The sequence below is a fragment of the Protopterus annectens genome, chromosome 7.part1 (assembly GCF_019279795.1).
Source record: "Protopterus annectens isolate FY-2018-M chromosome 7.part1, PAN1.0, whole genome shotgun sequence".
Taxonomy (NCBI): Eukaryota; Metazoa; Chordata; order Ceratodontiformes; family Protopteridae; genus Protopterus; species Protopterus annectens.
The window spans coordinates 5,779,924-5,804,789 of record NC_056740.1 but is presented as its reverse complement, the minus strand read 5'-3'; the positions used below and the strand labels follow the sequence as shown (position 1 = coordinate 5,804,789).

The window sequence follows — 24,866 nt, the reverse complement described above, 5'->3', positions numbered from 1 at the left end:
TTACTTCTTCTGTACTTAATGGATTACCACCTATGTGGTAATTTGTAGGCACCTTGTTTTTCCCAAAGGGGATGACTATGCACTTTTTAGCATTTAGCTTGAGGCCGTGGCTCTGGCACCAAGCATCCGTCTCTGTGAGATCTTTTGGAGGATGCTTGTATCAGCTGGAGATTTGATTATGGCCCCCAGTTTGCAGTCATTTGCGAACTTTGTCAGCCATAATCCCCCCATGTTAGCCTGAACCTCAGAGAAGTATATACCGAACAAGAGAGGTCCCAAAACTGAGCCCTGTGGGACGCCACTTGTAACTGGTTTGGATTCGGACATGGCACCTGTGATTCTGACCATGTGGGTTCTATCTCTGAGCCAGTTTGCAACCCATCTTGTGATATAGGGGTTGATATTTAAGCTGGTAAGCTTATTTATGATGCCCGAGTGGGGTATTGTGTCGAAGGCTTTTGTGAGGTCCAGGTAGGCTGTGTGAACTACCTTGCCCTCATCTATGGCTTTGGTAACTGTTTCAAAGAAATCAACTAGGTTTAAGAGGCAAGATCTGCCCTTAACAAAGCCGAATTGGGTAGGGTTCAGTGTCTGGAGGCTCCCAATGTCTTTGTTTATGAGTTCCATGATAATACGCTCCATAGCTTTACAGACCAGACTAGTCAGGCTTATGGGGCGATAGTTCCCAGGGTCCGTTGTGGCACCACCTTTGTGGAGTGGGACCACTGTAGCTGTACGCCATTCTTTGGGTACATATCCTGTAGTAAGGCTAAGTTTGAACAGTGACTTAATGTGAGGGTTCAGTTCTTCTTGGAGCTCGTGTAAGACACAGCCTGGGACACCGTCCGGTCCCATAGATGCTGTGTTTTTGCTTTGGAGAGGGCAGCTGTCACCTGTGCATCTGTGATGTCAGGGAGGTTACATTCAGTTGGGATAGGCATTTGCTCCTTTGGGGGGGGAAGGGGGGGAGAAGTTTGCGCTGAATCTGTCTGCTAGGATGTTGGCTATGTCTGTAGGTTTGGTATATTTTGTACCGTTATGCAACAATTCAGAGCATATCTGGGAGTTTCCACCCATGTTCCTGACATAATTAAAGAAGGCCTTGTGATTATCTTTAGTGTCTAGGGCAATTTTTCTTTCGAAACTGGCCTTTGATGATTTTATGAGGGATCGAAGTTTCTTGCTAATACTGATCAGAGATGCCTTCCCTTTTTGGGATTTTGCTCTGTCATGTAGTAGCTTCCTCCTTCTGTTGTATAGCTTATTTATGGCTGGGGTCCACCAGACTGGTCTCCTGTTTTTGGAGTAGTGAGTCTTGGTTTTATTTGGGATAGCACAATCCATGCATTCCTGCAGGTGCTCATAGAATGCATTTGTAAAGGATTCTGTGGATTGGGCTGTATTATCCTCTGGCCCCGGGGGCTTTGAAGGATTTCACCTCAGTCTTGAGAAGTGCAAAGTTGGCTTTTGAGAAATTCTTTACAGTGATTTCCTTGGCTGGGGGTGGGGATGGGATATGGATGTCCAGGGAAATTTGTTTATGGTCTGATCTTACCAATGAGGGGTTAACCTCTGGTGTGGAACATACAGTCCCCATGTTGGTGATGACCAGGTCCAATATGTTGTTCCCTCTTGTGGGAGTGGTGACCAGTTGTTCCATCACGTTAGAGTTTATAAATTCAAGGAACCGTTGGGCGAGGGTGTTTGGGCTTGAGTAGTTTTCCCAGTTAATGTTTGGGTAGTTGAAGTCACCCAATAACATAGTGTTTGGAGAGACCTTCATATTCTCCAGTGTTCTCAGGAATGCCAAGTGGGGTTCCTGTAATAGGGAGGGTGTTCTGTAGCAGGCTACAAACTGAAAGGCAGTTTTTCCCACTGTTAGTTGCACATGGATGGTTTCCGATGCTTCGTGCAGTGCCACTAACCTGGGGGTGTAGGTATCTTTGATGAATATAAATACTCCCCCTCCTTTTGTGCTTCAGTCCGAGTTTTGGGGCCGAAACGCATGGTATGAGTTATAACCTGGTAGTGCTGGGGTGCTCTCAGGAGCCTTGAACCAGGTTTCTGTTACTGCACAGACATCGATTTTCTCCATACTGAGGAGAGCCTTGAGTACGTGCATCTTGAGGTTTAGACTTCTGGCATTGAGTAGCATTACCTTTAGTTTTTTTATCCTTGGGTTATCTATGGAGGTGGGTTTGTCCTTTGAGCCTTGCCTAAAAAAGGCACTATGGGGGTGGCAAGAGCCTTAGCCAGTATACGAAAGCCTAAGGGTGACAGGTGCAAGCTGTCCCTAGCGAAGCAACGTGGCTTGTCGAGCATGTCATCCCAGGCTGACAGACACTGGATCCCCTTTGAATGACAACAATACTTTAGCCAATTGTTGAAACTGATCATTTTGTCTTTATACTGTGGCATCATTCTTGGTGAGGGCAAGATGCTACTCAAGGTCAGGGTCATACCAGCCTGGGCTACATGGTCAGAGAACTCCTCTATGTCTCTTTTCATGTAGTCCAGCGAGGTACGTCTCAGGTCATTCACACCAGCATGGACAATGACGGAGTCATACCTGTACTTGGTTTGGAGTGACCTGAGTGCTTGTGTTATGTGGCGGATCCTGGCACTTGACAGGCAGATTACAGTGACTTTCTCCTTGTTCAGTCTGGTGAGCGGGACATCAGTGTGCCGGACAATAGAGTCCCCTATAACAAGTGTATTTGCTGTGTTGTTTGGCCTTAAGGGCTGTGACTGTGAGGCACACTGATTTTGTGAGATATGTGATTCATGGGTATTGTTGAGGGGTGGCTGTTGCTTGGATATCTGCTTAGGAGGTCTTTGCTGTTTAGGCAGATTTTTATTTAGAGCCTCCGAGTATGTTTTTGTGTGTTTATATGTTGGGTACGCATATGCAATAAGTCTATGTGAGACTGGATTTGTGGTGTGGGTGGTTACCTTTTCCTTCTGACTGACTGTTCCAGTCTTGGGTTGAGAGAGCTCTGCCTCCAGTTTGGCTGTGCAACTGCATCTCTCACATGTATTAGAGTTTGTTGGAAGGAGGAGAGGGTTGTCTGTGTACATAAAGCAATTGTAACATTGCCTCAAAATTCCCAGATTCACCAGCTGGACTGGAGAGTAACCTTGAAACTGACCCTTGGACATACCAGATTAGTACAGGGGACTGTTTTTTTACTGATCAGATTAGGGAAGGGAACTGATTTTTCACTTGATCAGGAAGGACCAATCAGGAGCCTAATACTTATGAGAAGTCAAGGAGGGTGTAGTGCTTTAGTTAGTTAGTGTTTCCTTATAAGAGCTGAGCAAGTGCAGGGCTTTAGAAAGAGAATAGAGTGATTACTTTGAGAGTTTGAACAGTTCTAAGGGAAAAAGTGAAGAGCAGACTTTGTGGAGCCTGGAATAGTTTAAACCTGTTTAGGCGGTGCTGCCCGACGCTGCTCAGTGCACGCAAAAAGAGAGTTGTAGGGTTTTAAGAGAGAGAGATCAAGGAGTTTAGAATTGACCCAAAATGGCCAATAAAACTACAGCTTCTAGGTAGTAACCACTCCTCCAGGGACAGGCAGGCTGTTCAGTGTTAACCACTCCCACTGGTGAACACAGAGACTTCCCTTTAGCCCAAGCAAGCACTGGCCTTCTTGAAACTTCCAAACAGTTCAGAACAGCAAATCTGTAACTGAACTTTCTTAACTTTCAGAAAGTGGGAAAAAAGCAAGATTTTTTTTTTTTTTCTTTTTGTTGTAGTTTAAAGGTAGCAGAGATACACAAGCAGCAAAATAATCACAACAGTGCGACCCCACACTTGAGTGCTAGGCCAAAATCAGGTAAAATGCAGTTTTTAGAGAAAAAAACAATTTTAAATTAAGTGCAACACAGGAAATGCAGTAAACAGGCTCTAGATGTGTTCCAAGTACTGTTACTGTTACAGATATAAACTTTAGCAAGCCGTAAAATGCCAAAAAGTAGGCGGCAAAGCAGTAAAACTTAACAAAAAATCAGAAGAAAATACTTAAAATCACAAAAGTGGCTCCTTTTCTTCTCTCAGCATTTTCTCCCCTTGGTAGGTACTTCAGCAACAACTAGCAAGCCTGAAAAGACGCCAAAACCACGAGGCAGCCGGGTTTTAAGAGAGACAGATCAAGGAGTTTAGAATTGACCCAAAATGGCCAATAAAACTGCAGCTTCTAGGTAGTAACCACTCCTCCAGGGACAGGCAGGCTGTTCAGTGTTAACCACTCCCACTGGTGAACACAGAGACTTCCCTTTAGCCCAAGCAAGCACTGGCCTTCTAGAAACTTCCAAACAGTTCAGAACAGCAAATCTTTAACTGAACTTTCTTAACTTTCAGAAAGTGGGAAAAAAGCAAGATTTTATTTGTTTTTTTTGTTTTTTTTTTTTTTGTAGTTTAAAGGTAGCAGAGATACACAAGCAGTAAAATAATCACAACAGTGCAATAAATGACCCCACACTTGAGTGCTAGGCCAAAATCAGGTAAAATGCAGTTTTTAGAGAAAAAAAATTATTTTAAATTAAGTGCAACACAGGAAATGCAGTAAACAGGCTCTAGATGTGTTCCAAGTACTGTTACTGTTACAGATATAAACTTTAGTAAGCCGGAAAATGCCAAAATGTAGGCGGCAAAGCAGTAAAACTTAACAAAAAATCAGAAGAAAATACTTAAAATCACAAAAGTGGCTCCTTTTCTTCTCTCAGCGTTTTCTCCCCTTGGTAGGTGCTTCAGCAACGACTAGCAAGCCTGAAAAGATGCCAAAACCACAAGGCAGCCAGGTTTTAAGAGAGACAGATCAAGGAGTTTAGAATTGACCCAAAATGGCCAATAAAACTACAGCTTTTAGTATGCTGGACTACTCACTGTAGAATGCAGTTTTTTTTTTTTGTTCCTCATTTCTAGACCTGATGTATTACTTTGGTAATGTTAGTCATGGCAGGAGTAACATCTTTGTATGCATTACCACAAAAATGCTAATGTGACTAGAATGAAGCAGAGACAATAGTACAAAAAGTATGAAAACGCAAATAGTGAAAAAGCGTTGTGTGAATTTCAAAGGATTGGTGAAAATGAAAAGGTAATGACCATACAGGGTCACCTATGCCAGCTGATAAGAAAGACAAGTATTAGTAAAAAAATCCAAAACCTGGAAATGTTGAGGTAAAAATGCAGCTTTTATTCCAAACAGGGAAAGAATCACAAAGCTTTCAGGATCAACCCTTCATTTAATTATATAGTAATAATTATAATACAATATTTATATAATATAATATATAATATAATAGTAAATTCAAACCATAAGACTAATCACATGACACAGTTGTATTAAGCACTTCAGTTTAAATATATATATATATATATATATATATATATATATATATATATAGGTAAAATGTTACTGAAAGTCAGTACAGCCATAAAATAAGTAAAACATTTAACTAAGACCCATCCACACAAGATGTTATTTCAAAGTTAACTGTCTTCTTTTTAAAACCGGTTTAATTACTGCTGTATTTAAACCTGGAAAACAATCAGCTTCTAAAAATGTGAGCCATGAGTATTTGCATACCTCTAACTCATTGCATACTGGACTTTGCAAAACACTACATAAATGGCTAAATATGGGTCAGCCAGTGATGCCTGTTAACCTCTTGATGCAACAAATCTGGACAAAGTCAAAAATAATGGGGGGACAGAGTCCCCAAAATAGGGACAGACTTTAAATATTGCTCTTATAAACATATGAAGTAGCTAGAAGAACAGGTTTTGCATTGATATGCAATATTGAAAGATATAAAGTCTAAAACTCAAATGTCTGTCATTATTTAGTGACTTCAGTCCTCAATGATTTGTCAGAAAAACACAAATTATACGAGGAACACAAATCACAAATATGAAGCAAATTCTAAATCTGGATAGTTGAGAGGTCTGACAAGCTTAAAGAAAACAGCAAGAAATGTCCAAAATCATGAGTATGGTTCTTCTGCTACTGGTTATCTATTAATAAATAATGAAATATTGTGCAAAAATCTGAATATTCTGGAAAACTTTGGACAGTTGAGAGGTATGACCAGGTTAAAAAAGAAGCAGCAAGCAATGTCTAGAATTATGAGTATGGCTTTTCTCCTACGAGTTATCCATTAATAAAAAGCATGAGATATTTAGCATGGATCCTCTCTTAATTTAATTGTTCAGTGCTCAGAAACTTTGGTAGAAGGCTAAGTTGGCACCTTCTGATTGCTTTGAAGTAAAACCTGCATTACAAACATCTGAAAAGAAGAAACACTACAGTGCCATAGAACTTTGCTGGTGCTCTGTCATAGTATTTATTGGGTAGAATGGGAAAAATGTTTGAGCCTCATTGGGTTGTTTTTATTTGAAAGTAATTGGCCAACTAGCAATTGCATGTTCAGCTTTTGAAGTGGATTTCTGCTTGAGACGTATGGATTTCTCAAATTATTTATTGCAGGGGTTGTGGGTTAGAGTACCTAAATGGCAATCAAAAGGATATGAGACAGTGGTCACCTATGGTAGTCAAATATGTGCCACCATGGGAGTGAATTTTATCAGTAATATTATACAGAACTAAATTCAGTAGGGAGCAGATACACGTTAAATTAATTCTTTAATGGTTAAATGAGTCATTGGGTAAGGTTATCTGAGTTATGTACAGAGAAAAGAGTATTATTGTATGTAATCCAGGGCAATTAATGGTGTAGTCACCCAAGGAAACAATTTCTGGTTCTAGACTTGTGACATTTAACTTAAATAGGTTAGAGTTTAAGCATAGGGAGGGAGATCTATAACACTAGTAATTATTTTTCAAGTCTATTAAGGGATATTGATAATGTAAGGCATTTGTGTTTATTTAGACGTAGTTATTAGATGGGGTAATAAGACAGAATGTTAAGTGTATTTTGTATAGTAATTAGACACCTTCACATTCCGATCTTGCATTGCTATAACTTTTAAGGAGAAAAAGTGTTTGCCTCGTATATTTCTAGGAAGATTGTAAGCACAGCTAGATTGTTACAGATACTATAAGTATTTAGCAGTGTGACAGTAATGCTGACTATTCTTATATGATAGGAAGTATTAGTTAATGAACGAGGTCTGGGGTTATGTTCAGTGTTTCTTATAAGAAGTAACAGTAGAATTTGGAGCCACAATGTTAAGACTGAGAAGAAGTGAGGTTTAATTCTATAAGCATTTAATATTGTGTTTTGAGTGTCTAGAAACAGTGTTAAGAATCTTGTTAGAATGATGACTAGTAATATATTGGGCTTAGTGAGTGTAGGAGATGTACTGGAAGATTCTGCCATGTAGCATTAGATGGTGTAAATTGTCTGGGAAGAAAACGTGGTAGAGTCTTCTATGCTGGGAATAACAAAACAAAGTGGATTGTCTAAGGAATAGTTTATGGTTATATGAAGTAGAGGGAGGGTAAACATTGCTGTAGGAATGTCACAGCTCTATTATTCAGCTTTTGGCACAGAGTTCATTTAATGAAAAGTGGATGTGATTATTGAAATGTGCATACCTTTGCTGCGGAATTCGAGTGTCTTCCTCACATTAATAAGAAGCAGCTAGCAAAGTAAGTAATATCTGCCTTTGTTCCACAGCCCAATGTTTAAGGTGTTTGCCTTACAAACACAAGGTGCAGGGTTCGAGTCTCCCAAGGGATAATTGGCTAGGCTTAAAACGGCTTGCAAGGGCAGTTAGCTTAGTACTAACCTATGCTGCAGTTAGCTAATCACTCAGCCTGCTTTTTGCGCATTGGCTCTGGCCCTTTGGTAGCCTGTACTATGGAAACAGCAGGCCTTTTTAACTCTTAGCATTGCTGCAATTTGGCAAGCAGTAACCTAGAGTTTTAGCAAGTGCCTGAGACCCCCACTGTTAACTGTCTCCATTCAGGAAGACTAGAGTCATTTGGGAAAGGCAGATACTGCCTCAAGAACACTATAGAGAGTAGCTACAAAAAATGTATGGGTAGGTAGAAACTCATTAAGGTATGAGGATGCATGGTATGTACAAGCAAAAAAAAAACCTACAACTTAATGTTGCAGCAGGTTTTCTTCTTACTGCTGTGTTTTAGGGTTTGGGGAAGTTCATTTCTGGAAATCATGCAGGTATCTGGTAGAAGGGATTTTCTTGGTGGAACAATTCCTCTTGCTACTACCCTGCCTTTAGAAGTTAAGCGAGATTATTTGTGAAAGTCACACAAGTAGCTGGAAATAAAATTCTCAGGCGATCCTGCAGCAATTTCTTTTCTACTGCCCTTTTATCAAAGGCAGAACTGCATGATACGATGAATGTGTATGAGAAATGTAAGGTTATAATTTGAGGGAATTTTACAAACAGATGCCTTATCTCTAAAGGTATAAGAATTCATTTGTTAGTCTTTTCCAACTTTATTATCAACACTTTGTGTTCTTTTTTGCAGTTGTGTTGCTTTATTTTTTTGACACCATGTTTATAGTCAAATAGATGGGTTAGTGTTCTCATGGTTGAAATGCATTGAAATGCTATAGTATAGATACAAATACAGACCGCTTTAATTTCTGGTAGTCAAGTACTGTTACTTTCTTAAATGTAATGGGTAACAGGGGACTAATTATGCAGGCACTTAATCAGATGAAGTCAATTATAAGAATTTATTTGGCAAATGCTAAAAAGAAATGTTTTGTTACATGAATAATAATACAAATTCAAATGTGATATAAACGCTTTCATTAAAAAGATAAATGGAATCCTTTTCCATATGCGCTTTACAGCAGCAGATCAATTATTAAGGTTAATGGAGATAGTCTAAGCATATAAAATAGCAATATTAATGCAGAAGTTGGAAGCTCTTTATCTCGATGAAGTGAAGCATAACAAAGCATATCCACCTTAAATAAATAGTCATACAGCTGTCAGCATTTCACACCAGCTTGCCAGTTTCTTATTGGCATTCCTAATAGAGTCTGTAGAAAATGTAATTCAAAGAATCCTGTAGAATGTGTCATCCTGAATTGTAAACTGTGCACTGCATATATTTTATTCTGGTAAAGGTGTATACATAACGTTATCAGATAACCATTTGTAAATGTTTGTATTGTTACTGTGAGACCTTTTCTATAATAGTCTAAGTGCTAAGGCTGTCATAATGGCCCTGTGGTCTAAGGTGCATGATTCAAGGAATAAACTTTCTCTATGCCTCATGGGATTTATGATCTCTAGATGGAGGCATAGGTTCAAATCCCACTTATGAGTTCTTCTATGAACTGTATATGTAGGTTATATTACTTGTGTTAATTATTATAATAAATATTTACTGCTGGTGTTTTTAAATAACTTCATAAATGTTGTGTTACTGCTGTTGGAAAATTTCTCCCTGAGCTTTTGCTGAAAATGGGCTTTACCCTGGTGAACTTTCACAGTCAACAGAATCTATAGATAGACAAAACAAAATGAGTTATAAACAAGAGTTTTCTAGAAACTTAATATTTCTAATGCTTTAATCTGTTAATTGTTGGATTGTATTTTCAGCAACACTAAATAAAGAAGGTTAAATGCAGCATTAATGCTTTGCAATATCAGGTGAGTATGCATTGAGGCCGTATGCCAAAACATTTTGTGCTAGGTAAAAGCACAGATGCAGCCATTCCTTTGCATGTAAGATGGCCATAATTTTGAAAGAAAATGTTCTTGTTTATTTTGTTGTCTATGCAAATGATCAAGCATTCAAGTCTTTGTAGTTAGACCTAGTCCTTACATCTGATTCTAAATGAGTCGGCTTGTGTGATGCTGCTAACACCATGCACCAAGTCAAGTATGACTTAATGAAGCATTTCTGTAAATTCATGTGCAGCCTATCTGAAGACCCAATATAACAGCATGTATAACCCTATAATGCTAAGAGCTCTCTCAGATTTTGCTGAGTAATAAATACAAAACCATTTATTAATAAATATGTGAATATTATGTTTAACAGACAGTATCATACAAATTACTATCTAGTGACTGCAAGTACCTATCGCATTAATAAACAGTTGGGTTTTTATTGTTCTATTGTAGATCACTGTGTACTTCTACCTTTCTTTGATCTAACTCATATATATGTCTTTAGACATTTGCTAATGCTGTGTTTATACATGCACATATTACCCAATGTTCATAAAGCAGGTGCCACCCACTGGACAGACCTATCGTATTGGGGAGAGGCACTGTTACTGAACCTCTGTCCGCATTGGTTGAGGATTGCTTGAAACCAGTATTAGAATTTGTCAGTTCTAGAATTAAGGACACTACAAAGGTTGTCAATATTGTTTCTGATGTGATAGCTGAATGGCGATGGTAACATTGTGCACTGGATGTCATTTGTTTCTGATGTGATGGCTGAATGGCGATGGTAACATTGTGCACTGGATGTCATTTGTTTCTGATGTGATGGCTGAATGGCAATGGTAACATTGTGCACTGGATGTCATTTGTTTCTGATGTGATGGCTGAATGGTGATGGTAACATTGTGCACTGGATGTCATTTGTTTCTGATGTGATGGCTGAATGGTGATGGTAACATTGTGCACTGGATGTCATTTGTTTCTGATGTGATGGCTGAATGGTGATGGTAACATTGTGCACTGGATGTCATTTGTTTCTGATGTGATGGCTGAATGGCGATGGTAACATTGTGCATTGGATGTCATTTGTTTCTGATGTGATGGCTGAATGGTGATGGTAACATTGTGCACTGGATGTCATTTGTTTCTGATGTGATGGCTGAATGGTGATGGTAACATTGTGCACTGGATGTCATTTGTTTCTGATGTGATGGCTGAATGGCGATGGTAACATTGTGCATTGGATGTCATTTGTTTCTGATGTGATGGCTGAATGGTGATGGTAACATTGTGCACTGGATGTCATTTGTTTCTGATGTGATGGCTGAATGGCGATGGTAACATTGTGCATTGGACGTCATTTGTTTCTGATGTGATGGCTGAATGGTGATGGTAACATTGTGCACTGGATGTCATTCACTTTATACATGTAAACCATGTGACAAAGGTACAGAGGCCCTTAAGCATTGAGCAGATTGTTCTGATCTCTTTCCTTTTGAGTTTAGAGACTTCCTCATTCAGCTGATGGAGCTGATATTACAAAAGAATGTTTCTACTTTAAAAAAAAGAATATTTGCAGCTTAGAAGTACTGCAATAGGAGCAGCTTTTTACCCATCTATGCTGATTTATTCATGTGTTATTTTGTTGTCATATCTATCTATCTATCTATCTATCTATCTATCTATCTATCTATCTATCTATCGATCTATCTATCTATCTGTCTGTCTATCTATCTATATAATCTATCTTTCTATCTATTTATCTATTTCCATCCAGAACCCTTTTTTACACATGGGGTCAGGGTGTCACATCAGCAGTGACAATCATTTAGAGCTAATGTTCCCACTGCCAAGTGACTAACCCTGACATGGTAGTTCTTTCATACCAAGCTTATGCACATTCACCCCTGCAGCCAGTATGCCCAATACACCTGCTGCATGCACGGTGAGAGGAAACCGTAGCACACTGACAAAATCCATGTGAACACAGGAAGGACATCCTGACACCACAGAAGGCACTCCAGCCAAGAATTAAACTGGACAACATCTTGCTGTGAGATGACAGCAGTACCTGCTGTACCACTGTGCCACCCCATAACAGCTGAATTGATCCATATCTTCAGTCCTTGACTCTGTGGCATAGATAATGGGATGATTGCTGGTTGAGATGAACTTGTTATCATCCACAACTGGCAGTATTTAGGGAAGACTTAATCAACAGTAATTTTGGTATTACATTAAGCATGCATGCTGAACTATTTAATATTTATTTTTTTGGATATAGAAGCTATGGAATTGAAGGCTGGTACAAGCACTGCGCTTTATATGAAATCATTTTCTAAAAATACTTTTTTTGGCATATATTAGTCATCATTTTAGACATGTTCTTTGGACCCTATCTTAACGCACTAGCTGTATCCCAAACAATGATACACTCTTCTCTACTACCCCTCTTGCTGGTCCCATACCTCCTTACATTGTATGAAAACCAATAAACCAAGTAAAAGCCAGCAAAGGTACAAAACAGAAGTATAAACTCCAAACAAGTACCCTTGACAGGAAAATGCAGCAGTCAATTGTTCTTTGATGCAAAAATCCAAGTTTAATTCACACAAGCAGCTTCCGAGGTTTAAAATCAAAGCACATTATGTGCTTTGATTTTAAACCTTGACAGCTGCTTGTGTGAATTAAACTTGGATTTTTTTGCATTAAAGAACAATTGACTGCTGTATTTTCCTGTCAAGGGTACTTGTTTGGAGTTTGTATGAAAACCAGTTTCTCATGGGATTTCAGGTCCCAAAGGGCCATACTGTCACCCCAGCTGTAAATCATCCCACCTTTAACCATACTTACAGTACCGGGTCCTGCCCAACATCTTGTTCACTCTACCAAAACATCAACCCCAGTCACATTAGCTCTAGATCCAAACACTACCACAAACTTATAAACAAATTCCTGAAGCTTATCACTAAGTATAGACCTAGTCTAATACTTGGTGGTGATATTCACCCTAACCCTGGCCCATCCACGTCTGATATATACACTCCCTCTACTTGTAACCTAAGCTATAAACCTACAATCAGTAGACGAACTAACATTCTCTTAGCCTGTCATCTCAATATTAGAAGCATTAATAACAAGGTACATGAGCTGCATGCATTCCTGGCAGTCCACTCCCTGAGAGTCTCTGTTTATCTGAATCCTGGTTAAAACCTAACACTACAGACAATGAAGTGTTACCACCTGGGTACTAGGTATAACATACACAGGCTGGATCGTGTTTCCAGGAAGGGGGGGGTGGGGTAGCTACACTCTATAAATCTCAGTTGAATGTGACCATAGATGTAACACAACCACCTCAGATTAATAACTCCGAAATTCTTGCCACCAAATTGAAACTTAACAAAAGTAAATGCATTAATATCATCTGCATGTACATTCCCACAGGTAACATTATAACTACACTTGAAGACACTACCCCCAAGAAACCCTACTACTCAGAGATTTTAACATAGACTTGGGCACCTGTTCCTCAGTATCCCAACCACCCATATTGACCTGCATGTATTTACAAAAATCATATCCACCCCTACCAGGATAGGTAAACCCAACCAAAAAGAAAGCATACTTGACTGGGTAGTCATAAATGGCCACCCCCAACTGTACACCTATGGTACCTTCCACGATGACCTAAGCGATCACCTTCTCACATATATAATTAAGCACAAAGCCATTAACCCCCAAACAACCCTGACTCAGAAAAGTTAGAAACAAAAAAAAACTTTGACCCTGCCAAATTCCAACAGGAACTTAACTCATATAATCGGTCTATTCTAAAACACCTCCCCTTAGAGGAGGCAGTTGTATACTTTAATAACAAATTTCTTGAGATCCTTGATTTGCATGCAGCTGTTCGTTCAAAGAGAACAAAAGCAAAAACTGCACCATGGCTTTCTAAAGAGTCTAGACTCAAAATTACCCTTAGAAATAAAGCATGGGCTTTATGGCGTTCTACTAAAAACCCCCAATATCACTTTAAATACAAGCAATCTAGGAATGAAACTAAAAAATCCATTTTACAAGACAAAAAACAATACTACTGTAATTTACAGACAGTAAATCAAAGTAACTCTCAGAAGTTTTGGGCAGGTTTGAATAATCTACTACATCCTGGACAAACTTCTACCCCTATCCCTGCTGCTACTATTGATAACCCCCCCGAGGATGTTTCAGATATTTTTAACTGATTCTTTACTGAGACAGTTCAAGCCCTAGCTAGCCAATTACCTCCTAGCTCCCCTGGCCCTGAAAGTACCACCCCTAGAACCCTGCTCTCGTTCAGCTTCCAACCAGTGTCCACGTCACCTATCCAGACCTTGATCAAAAAGTTAAAACCCACCACACTCTCTGCTGATCAACTCCCTGCTGAGTACCTTAAATCATCAGCTGATGCTATTGCTTACCCGATATCAATACTAATTAATCGAACCATAGCAGAAGCGAGAATTCCCACCATTTGTAAAATATCCTACGTAATCCCACTTCAGAAAGGAGGCAGCTCTACTGAATTCTCCAATTATAGGCCAATAGCTATACTCTCTCCACTTGCAAAGATTATGGAAAAATGTATTCACAGACAACTCATGCACCACCTAATCCAGAATCACCTCATTGAGGATACTCAACACAGCTTCCGTCCTCACCACAGCACTACTTCAGCCCTACTAGCTTTTACTAACACCATAAACCATAATCGCAACAACAATCACATATCCTCCGCCCTCTTCTTGGATCTTTCCAAGGCATTCGACTTGGTTGACCACCAACTTCTTATACACACCCTGCAAACATTCTGTCTATATGCTAAAGCCCTTCAATGGTTTAGATCCTACCTGAATGGGAGACAGCAGGCTGTTCTTTGGCAGAACAAACTCTCTAACCTACTACCCAACACCCTTGGAGTACCACAAGGCTCTGTACTAGGGCCCCTGCTGTTTTCCATCTTCATTAATGACCTGTATAGAATCATCCCAAAACTCAGCTATATCCAATATGTTGATTACTGTACCCTGATCTGCTCGGCCACATCTCCAACAGACCTATGGTCAGCTGCCCAGACCACCTTTAATACTATAGAAAACTGGCTTTCTGAACGTTGTCTGATACTAAATCCCAAAAAAACTAAAATGCTGTTATTTTCACCAACACATAGGTCTATATCTTTTACACTTACCATAAATGAAAATGATGGCACAATAATCTCCCCTGACCCCTCTACAAAACTATTAGGTGTCATTATAGATAACAATCTAAAATTCGACCTACATGTAAACCAATTGATTAAAACCATCAATAAAAAACTAGGGTCACTTTACAGAATAAAAGCCTTCCTAACCCCTCTAGCCAAAATTGCCATAGCTCGCTCTCACCTTCTTTCAGCACTTCTGTATGCATCCCCTCTACTCTCTAATTTAAACAAGACTGTCCTTACCAAACTCATAATCTGCTATAACCACATTGCCAGGTTTGCCACTGGGCTGCCTTTTAGGACACATCATTGCATCAATCTAAACCAGCTTGAACTACCCAGTCTAATCCAGTATAACCAACTGATTATGGCCTATAAAATCCTCTATAATCTGGACAATACTCCTGCACTTAAAAATCTTATGACCTCCTATAACAATCCTCGACTGCTTCAATCCTCTAACAGACTACTAATTCAGACAAGCAAAATTAACAACACAGCCGGTGACTCTCTCTTTGCAAACTCTGTAGTTAGATCCTGGAACTCACTTCCAGCTGATAATACTTTACTTTCCTCCCTAGGTCAATTTAAAACTAGACTCAGACAACATCTGGCACTAAACTGGCTATGTAATTGTATCAAGCCTGGCTAACTCTCTTCTAGAATGTGTAAAATCAGTTTACTGTGTCATTTACTCCTGACTTTCACTCGGGATTAACTCTAACCTGTGGAACATGTTTATCTTGTTTGCTTATGTAATCATTGTTAATATTCTATTTGTAATATGTTTTGTTGTATCGGTTTACCTTGGAGCTTTTCTCCCTGAGCCTCCGCTGAAAATGGACATGCATCCAGTTGGACTATCCCGGTCAACAAATGTAAAATAAATACATAAAAATGTTAAAGATGAGACTATGGAACAGTTGCCAAGGATCTTGTACATATATTTACATATACAGGTTACAAGAGATGGACTTTATTGCCATACTGGATGAGGTTTCTAAAGTTGACCATTTGGAGATATTAGCTTATAAACCTAAAAAGGTCAATATTAGCTCTGATACAATAAGATTCACTACAACATACAGCAAATAATTTTCTCAGCAAATCCAATTTGCAAAAAGTATCAGTCAGTTTATTAAGTTATGAGGTTTTAAGTTCCATTTTGGATCCAGTTTGTAAATGCTGTTTTAAGAGACATAAAACCTTGGCCAGTGCTACAGTCACTACAAGCAAAAATGCCACCTAAATACCAAAAAAAGAAGAAAATCACAGGAGAGTGTATAAGTCATTAAAATAAACAGCACAAACACCCTGGCACTTGGCAATCCAATAACAGGCAAAAGAAAAAACAAAATAAACTTAAAAAAACTCCAAAACACTTTTAATATAGGACAAATAAATGTGTTTAGCACTTTCATCAGTAAATTGACATCTTCAGAACCAAAAACAAAGTAAAGACTAGTTTAAATACTTTTCAAGTAAATGAACCCCACCCTCAATGATGAACCAATCAATGTGTAATAGACCAACCTCTAATAAAAGTAACATGCACAACTAAATGTTGGTTAAGAACAGCAGTATAGGAAAAAACGTTTAAAGCACTAAATGTCAATAAAAAAAAAAATATATACAAATTTGTTAAAAAATCTCAAACCATATTGTGCCTTCTTTTAAGTTCACTGGTGATGGAAACATTTTCATTTAAGCCTGGGGAATTGGTGGCATTTAATCTTAGTTGCCACACCATTTCCCTGTGCATCAATAAATTTATCCAATCATCACAAAAAGGGATGTTGTGAACCTGCTCCAGTAGAGTGGTGTGCCAGTGCACTTTTATTGTCAAGTTTCTGGATGCTGTATATATGTTGGTAAATTCTATGATTTAACCCATTAATCGTCTTGCCAATGTAAAAAGCCTGGCATGACTGACAAATAGCAAGGTACACCACCCTCTCAGAAAAACAATTAAATTTACCTCCACAAAGCCATTTTTTGGCCACTCTGTGCAACATCCACCATAGTTGTCTTCAATAAATCTACACTGTTTGCATCTTCCACATTTTACAGTGACTGGCCAAGTACCCCCATTCCCCTGTGGTTTCTTCTCCAGCAAATCTTTGATGTTATTTTTTTCTTTTATACGTAAAACTTGGCATAGACTCTCCAATAGATCTAGTATTTTCGTCATAATTAAACAAAAACAATTTTTTGTAATAATATTTTCAATCCCTTTTACATCAAGAGTGCAGTACAAAATCATATTGTTACAAAAATTGGTTGTTTTTGCAATATTGTTTTCATTGCACAGTCCTTGTTTAATAATAAGGCCGTACTTGCCTACCCTTTCAGCTTTACCCCCTTTGAGGGTACTTTTCAAAAGATGGCTGGGAAAGCCCCTCTCAAGTAAAATGTTTTTTATTGTTTCAAATTCCTCTCTTTTGATGGCTGGGATGGCAATTGGAATAAAACAAAAAAGAGTTACAGTAAGTAGGTTTTCGATACAGGTGAGTCTCTGGTCCTGCATCCTGTGACCACAAAATGTTTATGTCTAAAAAATTAATCTCATGGAAGCCTACATGGTGTGTACATTTTAGAAAGTCAGTGCTAGTGTCCAGCAGGGTATAAAATTATCCTAACTGCACAGTGTCCCCTTGCCAAACCAACAGCAAATCATCTAAATATCTAAAATATCCCTTGCAGAACTTAAACAAGGGAATGTTGAACAAGATAGTTCCCATTTCAATAGAACCCCACTGGCAAATATGGGGGGACAAGCGGCCCCTATAGCAACACCTGTGACTTGCTTGTAATATTCACATCAAATCTGATAAAGTTGTTACTCAAAATAATTTCCATAAACTCACTGATAAAAGTACAATCAGTTTCAGGAAGGTTGCTATAAGATTTAACCACATCAACAAAGCAAACCAACCCCTCTTCTTGTGGTATACAAGAATAAAGGTTTTTAACATCACAGGTAACAAGTGCAGTGTCTGATTCAAAGCAAACATTTCTGAGTTTCTCAAACAAGCACCAGAAATCTTGAAGTATGTGCCTAAACATGGAAAATAAGTTATTTAACTTGTTGTCAATAAATTTTGCCATGGGTTCTATCATGGATCCTGCTAAGGCCACGACTGGCCTTAATGAAGGGTCCTGTGTATTTGAATGCATTTTTGGAATACCAAAAGTAGGTGGAATAATGAGATCCTACACTTTTAAAAAAATCAAACAAGTCAGAATTAAGCTGTTCAAAGAGAAAAAACCTCCTCCAGTGCCACCCTGATCCCCCTGTAAGCTATGTTAATCACATTAAGGGACACAGGACAGTATGTTTCCGTTTCACAAAAAAAGGTTCAACATGCAACCTAGGAATTTTAAAAGCTGTTTCTTATAGATTATCTGTATGTAACTCTTTTGGTAGTTGCACAACTGTCAGTAAGTGTTAAACACAAAATATTTTACAACTAAGAATAATTAGAACTCTTATTATATGTATCCTTTTACATTTAGCAGACCAGCTGTGCAGTTAAGGAGAATGTTTCATCTAATTTGAGCTATATCAGTAGTGCTCTGTATAAAGATTTCTCGATTTACTCTGGTGCAAAACTTTTATTTATAGGGATTGATAACATAGTTTATGTCCTGTGGGCAAGCTACAAATTTATATTATGTCACCCTGATAGAAAGGAAAAAATGTGCTATAAATATTACAGATTTATACAAACCTGGTTTGAACAGTGATGGTTCATTTTTGTCATCTGAATGTTGGCTTATAAAGTTTATGGGTTTTCATTATAGTTACCCATACTGATTGTTGAATTGTGAGAGTTCTTCCTCCTTTCTCCTGCTCCTTCCATGTTTCATTTCAATTCCCTTTCCTTTATTCCTTGCCTTTTTCTCTTTTTTGGATGAATTTGCATGGTATTGTGATGGTTCCTGTCTGTGCAATATGATCTTAGCTGCCGCTGTGTTTAGAAAAAAAATTGTTTTATAGATGTATTTGTGGCATGTAGGAAGCCTTTCTCTTTGTCTCTCTTTCCATACATACATAAAGATAGATAGATAGATAGATAGATAGATAGATAGATAGATAGATAGATAGATAGATAGATGTATTGTATAGATGCTTTACAATCAATTATCAATTGGTTTATCACAGCATGTGATACCTGATGAATTATATATTATTTTCTAGGACCTATCTATGTCATAATGGTTCATTGTGATGATTTTTTTCTTTTTGTATGGCAAGTGTAGCTCTTCGTTTTTGAATAAGCAATTTCAAAAAAAATTCTATATATTTTGGCATGTAGGAAGCCTATCTACAAATACATTATATAAAAGATAAACATTAAGTGTAAGCTTACTAGTGATTGTTTTACTATATCATGTGACAGCAGTAGAATTGTTTATAATCATTAATGTTATGGCATGGGAAGCTTTGCACTGATGAAGTTGCAGGCTAGCAGTGAAACTGGTTTGTTTCAGTTGCTTAATAAATCATGTAGTTTATCCACACTCAAATGTATTTTTTTCCAAGTGTGTGTGTGTGTGTGTGTGTGTGTGTGTGTGTATGTTCCTGGCATTTTGTTGAATATCTGTTTGGTTGATGAGTACAAGGTATGGTCCTTAATATCAAAGTACCAGAGAATGAAGCAGTCAAAATATCAAGGGAATGTTTTATTGAGAAAGGTGAGATGGAGGTGGAAGGGGTGAGAGCATTTGTGTACATGTCTGAGAGTCAGAGTTAGGGTCAGAGATAGGTGAGGGGATATGTTTTGTATGTTTGTTTGCAAGTGTGTGTATTTTAGGGTTTGGGTCAGGGTAAAGGTTAGGTAACGGGATAGATGCAGTGTTGTTAGTATGTGTTTGTGTTTGTGTCTTGTATATTGGTAGTGTTATGGGAAGGTTTTTGTTAAGGTAAGGTGTAGGGCTGGGGTTGGGGGAAGTGGTAGCATTAGGGTTAGGGTTAGCACTCATTACTAAGGTAAGTGGGTTTGGAATTAGTATATATAATTAGCAGGGACTGTGGAGGGTGTGGGGGGGGGGTTTGCCCCTTGAAAAAAAAACGTTTTATTTTGTTTTTTGTTTTTCCATTTTAGCATGCACCAAGATTGATGCTCTGCCCATGGGTTTTAAAGCATAATTTCAATAATTTGGTGTCAACATTATGCACTTCCATATTAATGCTGTTCGACAAACTTAAATAAATTCATTTATATCTATATCTATATATAAATATATATATATATATATATATTATATATATGTATATATATATATATATATATATATATATATATATATATATATATATATGTATATATGTGTGTGTGTGTGTGTATGTGTGTGTGTAGATATATATACAAGTTATATGTATAGTTATAGTGGCTATTTCAAAGATCAGACATGCTGTTTTGATGTGCTGTATATTCTATATGTTACAGCAAAAATGCAATAGCTGCATGTATAATCACTAAAACGCATTAGTAAGGGCATGTAAGAGCAGGGTAATATACATCACACAGAAAGTCTGTTGTTAAAAGAAAGGATGAAAGGCCATGGCATTAGAGAGTCATATTTATTGAAAGGGATACCAGAATTCTCAGTATAGATTCACCTGTGCATACTAACCTTAGAGTTACAAACAATCCTGAGAGTGTATTAGCCTGATAGTTACAAACTATCCTGAGCATGTTAGCCTGATAGTTACAAACTATCCTATGTTAGCCTGATAGTTGCAAACTATCCTGAGTGTGTTAGCCTGATAGTTACAAACTATCCTGTGCCTGTTAGCCTGATAGTTACAAACTATCCTGAGCATGTTAGCCTGATAGTTACAAACTATCCTGAGTGTGTTAGTCTGATAGTTACAAACTATCCTGAGTGTGTTGGCCTGATAGTTACAAACTATCCTGTTTGTATATTAGTTTGGGAGTTTTTCCTGTGTATTAGCCTGAGAGTTACAAAGTGTCCTGTTTGTAAATTAGCCTGAGAGTTGCAAGGTGTCCTCTGTGTGTGTGTGTGTGTGTGTGTCTGTGTGTGTGTGTGTGTGTGTGTGTGTGTGTGTGTGTGTGTGTGTGTGTGTGTGTGTGTGTGTGTGTGTGTGTGTGTGTGTGTGGGTGTGTGTGGGCGTGTGTGTGTGTGTGTGTGTGTGTGTGTGTGTGTGTGTGTGTGTGCGCGTGTATTAGCCTAAGAGTTACAACCATCTTGTTTGTGTGTGTGTGTATATTAGCCCAACATTTATAACTTGTTTTGACCTGAGCTGGAGAGCCAAGACTGTGGCCTATTAGAAATCTTTATATTATTTTGAGAGATTTTAATAGGACTCGAGCCATAAGTTACTTCACATAGCTTAAAGCAGAAGAATATCTGTTTTTAGTTTCAATTTTGGATTCCAAAAAAAAAAAGAAACTCTTGTCTGTTCATAGTATCTAAGCGTGTTTGTACTGACCTCCTTGTCACAATACCTGCCATTGCCTTCTCACATTGTACTGTTGGTTACTGTCACGCACAACCGTTAACCTACAACTTCCATCCAGTGTTATGTTGTTACTAATATTGTTTGTCCATTAAGGCATGCAGTGCTAAGTCGCAGCCTCAGAAATCACTAAGATCATTTGCAGTAGTATCAGGCATAGTAATCTGTGATTGATAAATGAATATGCAAAGTAGTGCAAAGTAACATGGGAGATGAGCAGCTGACATTCAGATCAGGATGCAGCACAAGTTGCCCAATGTTTGCAGTAAGACATATAGTGAAGAAGAAGCTGGAGATGAGGACAGGGTCCCATTCATAGATGTTGGGAAAGCATATGACAAGGTCTTAAGAAAGCTGATCTGGGCAGTCCTGATGTGGTTAGAAGTCCCACAAACATTGGTAGAATTAGTGCAAGCTATGTACAAGGACCCATTGACTTAAGTACAAATAGTGTTCAGTGTCATATTTCCCAATGGGAGTGGGTGAACCCACTGCTGTTCATACTGGTGATGGATTACATTAATGAACAGGTTGGAAGGGACAGACCAACAAAGTTGCTGTAGGCTGATGATATAACAAGAACTTTAGCAAGAATAGGGGAATGGAATGCAAAACTGAAGGCATATGGGATGAAACTGAGTACAGATAAGACAGCGGTAATCTCAGCAAGTGGATGATATCTAAATAAGCTGAGAATTGTGATAAAAGGGAAGATAGTGGAACAGTTTAACAGCTTTAAGTTTCTGGAAGGGTTGGTTGAGGAAAAGGGACCTCTGAATAAGGAGGTCAAAGCTAGAATCAGAGGGGCTGCAGCCAACTGGCACAGAGTGTCAGGTGTACTGTGTGACAGAAGAATGTCAAAGAAGCTGAAAAGTAAAATGTACAAAACCATGGTGTGACCAGTACTGCTGTATGTTACAGAAACCTGGGCAGTAAAGGCAGATCAGGTGAGGAAGCTAGAGGTGATGGAAATGAAGTGCCTGAGAAGGGTGGTAGGAGGCACACTGTGGGACAGATGAAGAAATGACATACGAGCAGATACCAGAGTAGCACCAATTGCAAGGAAAAAATCAAAGAGAATAGATTACAGTGATTCAGGCACATTTGCAGAAAAGCAGAAGGCAATCTGGTGAAGAAAAATAGGGACAGTCAGGAAGAAGGCAGGAGGAAATGGGGGCATCCAACAAAGAGGTGGATGAATTTTGTGAGAGAAGATATGCAACATTCAGGCATGAGTATCAAAGAAAGAAGGAATGTGGCATTAAACTTGAGAGAGATGTTGACAGTTGACATGACATCTTGTCCTCATGTAGAAAATGTGAAAAAGGGAGTTGATGATGATGATTTACACTAGTTTCAGATAGCAGATATTATCCATATTATTACCAGCCCACCCTTCAATGGCAAAACAAGCTGAGTGAGAGGGAACTGGACAGCCACCATAGCTGCTTCCCAGAAGTAATTTATTTTTGTCACTTGCTTCGTAACCTTACCATAACCAACATGGTGACATCATTGAGGCTATGCCTGTAATGAGGCATGCTACTTAAATGACTTTGCCCTGGGCCAAAGGAAGTTGATGCCTCTCAGCCTGACCACTGGCTCTAGCCCATCCTCTGTGCATAGTTGTGAATGCTTAGATTTATTAGGCTCTCCCCAGGACAGGCACAACCATCCTTTCTGCCATCACCATCAGACACCCAAGCTTCTAATTGAGCTAAGGTCACTCAGGTCATAGTCAGAGCTTTATTCTTCTCCACCACCAGGCTGTTTTTTCCTGGAGTTTATTGAGTTTTAATTGACTGAGGCTTCAACTAGATGAAACAAAATTTTGAGTACATTTTCTTTCAGCATGCCTGTTGGTGTTCCCCATGGGCTTGTGTTTCCTTCATTTCAAAGGATTGGCAGATGCTGAGTTTCAAAGTATGCTGACGCTGTAAGACAGGAATAGTACTTTCTTCTGAGGATTTTGTCATGATCAGTAGTTACCTAATGTTAGTTAATATTGTACATGCATTAAATTTAGCATCAATATGTTTTGGTCACCCTAGAACCATTTTTTCTTTGTACTTGAACAGCATGACTTTATCATCTCTGGATACTTTAACTTATTTGTAAATAATCATCAGTAACAGTTTTACCTACTGAAATTGTGTTCTTTTTGTAAGGGTTGAAGTACTAGGAATGATGGGTTTTATATTGCTGTATAACCACTATGGATCCCAAGATTGTGTGTAAGTTATAGGTGCTGTAGACAGAACACATGGTGATCAGCCCATTTTAGACTGCATTTTTGTTTTCTTTTTGTGTGTTTGTGTATGTTTGTGTTTATTCAAAGTATGAAAAAAATGTTTGAGTTGGTACAAAGAAAATTCACAAAGAGCATTCTTAGTCTGGCAGGAAAGACAAATGTCTAATGTGTATAACACATCTTAGAAATTGCTTAGGGGCAGACTACGTGTAAGGCTTACAAGGCTGTAAAAGATGTAGCACTCCTGTCAGTTTGGGGTTTAAATAAATACACTCATAGCAAGGCAAACTCTTTATAATTTTGTGTAACATTAAACAGAACAACGAAAAAGATAAGTTTTTGAGTCAAATTTTATTTAGACTATCACTCAGTATCCTTCCCTTCAAAAGTAATTTAGATGTATGGATTGGGAATAGGAATTTCTTAATAATTTTGATAAGCCTGGATTCCTTAAGTATTGTCTGGCCTAAATATAAATATACTTAGAACTGATGACTTATGGTATTATAAAGTTTAATTGCAACAAAATATATAGTGTTTTTGCAGAAGGAAAGCCCCTCCACACCCCCATGTGGGAAGAGGGTTGCCATTACTCCATCTTGCATATATACTACATTCATTATTACATAGCCACAGAAAAAAACTAATACCCAACAAATCACGGCAGCCACAAATAGAAACCACTCCATCAGTGATTTGCAGTATGAAAAACATTCGAGAAGGCCAGAACTGGGGGACTAAAACTCAAGGAATCTGCACCGTCTCCCTTTTATATAGACAAAGTGTAGGGTAACACATGGCTTTACATCATTTTAGTTATTTAGAATTTATGTGCCTACTGTTTACAATGCCATGAGCATGATTATTCCTGTTCACTTTCTTTGTGGACAGATTGTGCATCACTTTTATGGCTCTCTACTAGAAGAAAATGAATTTTTAAAACCTTAGGACTCTATTAAATGCCTATGTAGTGAACACTGCACTCTGTCTCTACTTTCATCATATGGAAATAATTATTTCTTTGTTTCTGTATTTTAGGCTAGATCCTTCTGGGAGATGGACAGTGAAGGATTGCGATTTGGTGTACAGGAACAGCACACATGTTCGATGCCATTGTTCACAGCTTGGTACCTTTGGTGTTCTTATGGACAGCTCACACAGAGAGGTAAGTTCATGAAACAATGCTGCTCATTAACACATAATACAGGCAGTCTGTAGTGTGATACAAATGTGTATAGGTTTTCACTTAAAT

General features: G+C 38.3%; 1 protein-coding gene across 3 annotated transcripts in view; it reads left to right on the top strand.

Annotated features, from left to right (window-relative positions):
* Positions 1 to 24,866, top strand: part of CELSR3 (cadherin EGF LAG seven-pass G-type receptor 3) — a 1,979,827-nt gene that overhangs the window by 1,656,258 nt on the left and 298,703 nt on the right. For all 3 annotated transcript variants that reach the window (XM_044078523.1, XM_044078522.1, XM_044078524.1), the window contains exon 24: positions 24,653 to 24,779. In XM_044078523.1, the coding sequence (XP_043934458.1) occupies positions 24,653 to 24,779 (127 nt within the window). The remainder of the gene's footprint in view (positions 1 to 24,652; positions 24,780 to 24,866) is intronic.